This window comes from Pithys albifrons, chromosome Z, assembly GCF_047495875.1.
Source record: "Pithys albifrons albifrons isolate INPA30051 chromosome Z, PitAlb_v1, whole genome shotgun sequence".
NCBI classification, from domain to species: Eukaryota; Metazoa; Chordata; class Aves; order Passeriformes; family Thamnophilidae; genus Pithys; species Pithys albifrons.
The window spans coordinates 788,123-794,324 of NC_092497.1; the positions used below are offsets into that span (position 1 = coordinate 788,123).

At 52.3% G+C, this 6,202-nt stretch overlaps 1 protein-coding gene across 1 annotated transcript in view; it reads left to right on the forward strand.

The window, feature by feature from the left end:
* The window catches only part of TXNL1 (thioredoxin like 1), a 39,562-nt gene extending 37,132 nt beyond the window's left edge, over window positions 1–2,430 (forward strand). Inside the window, exon 8 of the mRNA XM_071580894.1 lies at window positions 2,200–2,430. Within this exon, the coding sequence (XP_071436995.1) occupies window positions 2,200–2,229 (30 nt within the window). The 3' untranslated portion in view covers window positions 2,230–2,430. The remainder of the gene's footprint in view (window positions 1–2,199) is intronic.
* Window positions 2,431–6,202: the final 3,772 nt, after the last annotated feature.

The window sequence follows — 6,202 nt, forward strand, 5'->3', positions numbered from 1 at the left end:
CCCAGGGCATGGCTGGAGCTGGGACAGGGCACAGGGCATGGCTGGAGCTGGGACAGGGCACAGGGCATGGCTGGAGCTGGGACAGGGCACAGGGAATGGCTGGAGCTGGGTCAGGGCACAGGGCATGGCTGGAGCAGGGACAGGGCACAGGGCATGGCTGGAGCTGGGACAGGGCAGGGACAGGGCACAGGGAATGGCTGGAGCTGGGACGGGGCACAGGGCATGGCTGGAGCTGGGACAGGGCCCAGGGAATGGCTGGAGCTGGGACAGGGCACAGGGCATGGCTGGAGCTGGGACAGGGCACAGGGCATGGCTGGAGCTGGGACAGGGCACAGGGAATGGCTGGAGCAGGGACAGGGCACAGGGCATGGCTGGAGCTGGGACAGGGCAGGGACAGGGCCCAGGGGATGGCTGGAGCTGGGACAGGGCACAGGGCATGGCTGGAGCTGGGACAGGGCAGGGACAGGGCCCAGGGAATGGCTGGAGCTGGGACAGGGCAGGGACAGGGCCCAGGGAATGGCTGGAGCTGGGACAGGGCCCAGGGAATGGCTGGAGCTGGGACAGGGCAGGGACAGGGCCCAGGGAATGGCTGGAGCTGGGACAGGGCCCAGGGAATGGCTGGAGCTGGGACAGGGCAGGGACAGGGCACAGGGAATGGCTGGAGCTGGGACAGGGCACAGGGCATGGCTGGAGCTGGGACAGGGCACAGGGCATGGCTGGAGCTGGGACAGGGCACAGGGAATGGCTGGAGCTGGGACAGGGCACAGGGAATGGCTGGAGCTGGGACAGCACCCAGGGCATGGCTGGAGCTGGGACAGGGCACAGGGCATGGCTGGAGCTGGGACATGGCACAGGGAATGGCTGGAGCTGGGACAGGGCACAGGGAATGGCTGGAGCTGATACAGGGCACAGGGAATGGCTGGAGCTGGGACAGGGCACAGGGAATGGCTGGAGCTGGGACAGGGCAGGGACAGGGCACAGGGAATGGCTGGAGCTGGGACAGGGCACAGGGAAGGGCTGGAGCTGGGACAGGGCACAGGGCATGGTTGGAGCTGGGACAGGGCAGGGACAGGGCACAGGGTATGGCTGGAGCTGGGACAGGGCAGGGACAGGGCACAGGGAATGGCTGTGCCAGGGCAGGGTTGGGTTGGATCTTACAAAGAGGCTCTTCCCCCAGGGAGTGGTGGGCACTGCCAGGCTCCCCAGGGCAGGGTCAGGTGGGATCCCAGGGAAAGGTCCTTCCCCCAGATGGATGGTTGGCACTGCCAGGCTCCCCAGGGCAGGGTTGGGTTGGATCCCAGGGAAAGGTCCTTCCCCCATGGAGTGGTTGGCACTGCCAGGCTCCCCAGGGCAGGGTCAGGTGGGATCCCAGGGAAAGGTCCTTCCCCCAGGGTTGGCACTGCCAGGCTCCCCAGGGCAGGGTTGGGTTGGATCCCAGGGAAAGGTCCTTCCCCCAGATGGGTGATTGGCACTGCCAGGCTCCCCAGGGCAGGGTTGGGTTGGATCCCAGGGAAAGGTCCTTCCCCCAGGGTTGGCACTGCCCAGGCTCCCCAGGGCAGGGTCAGGTGGGATCCCAGGGAAAGGTCCTTCCCCCATGGAGTGGTGGGCACTGCCCAGGCTCCTCAGGGCAGGGTCAGGTGGGATCCCAGGGAAAGGTCCTTCCCCCAGGGTTGGCACTGCCAGGCTCCCCAGGGCAGGGTTGGGTTGGATCCCAGGGAAAGGTCCTTCCCCCATGGAGTGGTGGGCACTGCCAGGCTCCCCAGGGCAGGGTTGGGTTGGATCCCAGGGAAAGGTCCTTCACCCAGGGAGTGGTGGGCACTGCCCAGGCTCCCCAGGGCAGGGTCAGGTGGGATCCCAGGGAAAGGTCCTTCCCCCAGAGGGTGGTTGGCACTGCCAGGCTCTCCAGGGCAGGGTTGGGTTGGATCCCAGGGAAAGGTCCTTCCCCCATGGAGTGGTGGGCACTGCCCAGGCTCCCCAGGGCAGGGTCAAGTGGGATCCCAGGGAAAGGTCCTTCCCCCAGGGGGTGGTTGGCACTGCCAGGCTCCCCAGGGCAGTGGGCACAGCCCCTTCTTGTGAGCTCCTGGACATCCAGGACAGGGCCAGGGATTCCCTCCCTGCCAACGGAGCTGCCCTTGGATTATGGAACCAAAAAAACCCCTGCCCAGCTTTTAAACTTCCTTTTTTTTTCCCCTTTTCCAGGTAGTTGGCAAAAAAGGAGAGAGCCACTAGGAAGCAAAGCCACTGGAAGGCCTTATCCCAATCCAAGATTCCCACTTTTCTCTCGACTCCTGGAAAACTGCTTGACCATCCCCAGAGACTCGGTTTGATTTTCTGCCATTCCCAATAAATCCTTGCATTCAGCTGGAATGTGTTCCTGGTGTCCTCCCCCTCCTCCTTGGATTTGTAAATAAAATTCCTGACTTTTGCCAAGTTGCAGTTTGTTATTCCAAAGGTTTTGTTGCACTGGAACTTCCTGACTCCGCTGGAAAACTCCCTGGGAAATGTTTGCTCAGAGTCTCAAAGGTGAACTGAAAGTCCAATCTTGGTTTTCTTTGGGATCACCATTCCCACAAAAGAATTCCTTGGATAGAATTAACTTCACTTACTCAGTTCCCACTTCCCTCCCAAATCACAGCAGATTTTCAAAAAAATCTTGAACTTCCAAGGAATTCCTGAGTCTTCCAAACCTTTTTTTTTTTTTTTTATAAATATTATTAAAAATTCCTACCTTTGTTTTCCTGCAGGTTGGGATTGAAATGTTATTCCCTGTTTATTTTATGGGATGTTTTCCCTCTCCCCTTCACCCCCCAAGAAGGAAATACTTATTACAAATATTAATTTTCCATCTTAATTGGAATTTTTATGCCGATTAAGGCACAATTCCAGGACAACTCCCCAAATTATTGTTCATTGATCAGCCCCATATCCACAGAATTCTCGAAATTCCCAGGAAAACTTCCCAAGTGTTTAATTGCCGTAATTAATCGCTTTGTACAGTTAAATTCCCTGCATTTTTAATTACACAAATCCCATTAAAACTCAAATCCTGCCCTAATTGCTGTTCCTTGGCCACACTGGGCTGGATCTTTCCTGCCTTGGCACATTCGGATGTTCATCCCCAGTGAATTTCCTCTTCAAATTCTTCTTTTTTTTTTCCCCCAAGAAAACTGGGAATTGTCTGGAAATCCTTATTTTCTGAGAGGTTTCTTTTCACTCTCTGCATATTCCAAGAGCTGCATCAATCCCTGGCCTGTGCTGACAGCTGGTTCCTCTCCCAATTCCTTATTTTTTTTTTTTTTATTTTGAGGGATGTAATTCGTGGAATTGTAAATAGAAATAAACTGATTTTAATACAAACACGTTCCTGGTGCTGCCTCTGGTGCCCTGCAGGGATTCCAGAGGGTGGGATGTGGGATTGGATGGATGGTGGGGTGATTCCAGAGGATGGGATGTAGGATGTGGGATGTGGGCTGGGCATCCCTGCCCTGCATGGATATTGGGATCATTCCAGAGGATGGGTGGGATGTGGGATGTGTATCCCTGCCCTGTATGGATATTGGGATCATTCCAGAGGATGGATGGGATGTAGGATGTGTGTTGGGCATCACTGCCAGGGACATCCCTGCCCTGCTGGTGCCCTGCATGGATATTGGGCATCATTCCAGAGGATGGATGGGATGTGGGATGTGGGCTGGGCATCACTGCCAGGAGCATCCCTGCCCTGCTGGTGCCCTGCATGGATATTGGGCATCATTCCAGAGGATGGATGGGATCTGGGATGTGTATCCCTGCCCTGCATGGATATTGGGAGTCATTCCAGAGGGATGGATGGGATGTGGGATGTGTATCCCTGCCCTGTATGGATACTGGGATCATTCCAGAGGATGGATGGGATGTGGACTGGGCATCCCTGCCCTGCTGGTGCCCTGCATGGATATTGGGATCATTCCAGAGGATGGAAGGAATGTGGGATGTGGGATGGGCATCCCTGCCAGGGGCATCCCTGCCCTGCTGGTGCCCTGCATGGATATTGGGAGTCATTCCAGAGGATGGGTGGGATGTGGGATGTGGGATGGGCATCCCTGCCAGGGACATCCCTGCCCTGCTGGTGCCCTGCATGGATATTGGGATCATTCCAGAGGGATGGATGGGATGTGGGCTGGGCATCCCTGCCCTGCTGGTGCCCTACATGGATATTGGGATCATTCCAGAGGATGGAAGGGATGTGGGATGTGTATCCCTGCCCTGCATGGATATTGGGCATCATTCCAGAGGATGGATGGGATGTGGGATGTGTATCCCTGCCCTGCATGGATATTGGGAGTCATTCCAGAGGATGGAAGGGATGTGGGATGTATATCCCTGCCTTGCATGGATATTGGGATCATTCCAGAGGATGGAAGGGATGTGGGATGTGGACTGGGCATCCCTGCCCTGCTGGTGCCCTGCATGGATATTGGGAGTCATTCCAGAGGACGGAAGGGATGTGGGCTGGGCATCCCTGCCCTGCTGGTGCCCTGCATGGATGTTGGGGGTGATTCCAGAGGATGGATGGGATGTGGGATGTGGGTTGGACATCACTGCCAGGAGCATCCCTGCCCTGCTGGTGCCCTGCATGGATATTGGGAGTCATTCCAGAGGATGGATGGGATCTGGGATGTGTATCCCTGCCCTGTATGGATATTGGGATCATTCCAGAGGATGGGTGGGATGTGGGATGTGTATCCCTGCCCTGTATGGATGTTGGGGGTCATTCCAGAGGATGGATGGGATGTGGGATGTGTCCTGGGCATCACCTGCATCCCTGCCCTGTACAGGGATTGGATGGATATTGGGATCATTCCAGAGGATGGATGGGATCTGGGATGTGTATCCCTGCCCTGCATGGATATTGGGAGTCATTCCAGAGGATGGAAGGGATGTGGGATGTGGGCTGGGCATCCCTGCCCTGCTGGTGGTATCCTGGATGTCCCCACCGACCCTACCCGGGCTGTGGCGGTGCCACCGCGACCCCTCCGTGCTCAGCCTGGGCGGAATTGGGGCCGTTTCCCGCTGGAAGTTCCCTTTGGATTTCTCCCTGGAAGATGCAGTACCAAGAAATCGCCACCAGATGGCGCTGCGGCCCCGGCGGAGTCGCTGGGAATGAGCCGGGAATGGTCCGGGATGAGCTCGGGATTGAGCCGGGAATGGTCCGGGATGCGCTCGGGATTGAGCCGGGAATGGTCCGGGATATGCTCGGGATGCTTTTTCTCCCCATATATAATTTATCTGAGACCTGCCTTTTAATTGATTAATATTAATATTAATATTAGTATTAATATTAATATTAACCCTTCCTGTAGTGTCTGATTAAGGAATTTGTCCCGAAATTCCTCCCGTGTGTCCTGCTTGGATTGGGATGCAGGTGGGAATCAGGAGCTCTGTGACCCCTTTTAATAGGAAAGACTCGCTCGTTGATTAATTAGGACATGATTAATTTAAGGGTATTATTGGGGGCGCTGTGTGAGTGCAAATATATTTAGGGAATATCTTTAGGGAATATCTTTAGGGAATATAATTAGGGAATATCTTCAGGGAATATTTTTAGGGTATATTTTCAAGGAATATTTTTAGGGAATATTTTTAGGGAATATATTTAGGGAATATTTTTAGGGAATAATTTTAGGGAATATCTTTAAGGAATATTTTTAGGGAATATATTTAGGGAATATCTTTAGGGAATATCACATTTCATACAGAGAATTCCAGAGCATTTCCCACCCAGAATTCCAGAATATTCCACACGCAGAATTCCAGAGTGTTTTCCACTCAGAATCCCAGAGCATTAAATATTCCTGTTAAATATTCTTATTAAATATTCTTATTAAATATTCTTATTAAATAATTTCATTAAATATTCTTAATAAATTCTTAATAGTCTTATTAAATATTCTTATTAAATATCCTTATTAAATATCCTTATTTAATAATCTTATTAAATATCCTTATTAAATATTCTTACTAAATTATTCTTGTTAAATATTCTTAATAAATATCCTTATTAAATATCCATAGTAAATATTCTTATTAAATATTCTTATTAAATTATTCTTGTTAAATATTCCTAAAATATTCTTATTAAATATCCTTATTAAATATTATTATTGCAGATCACAATTAATTTTTCTTATTAAATAATCTTATTAAATTATATTCCTATTAA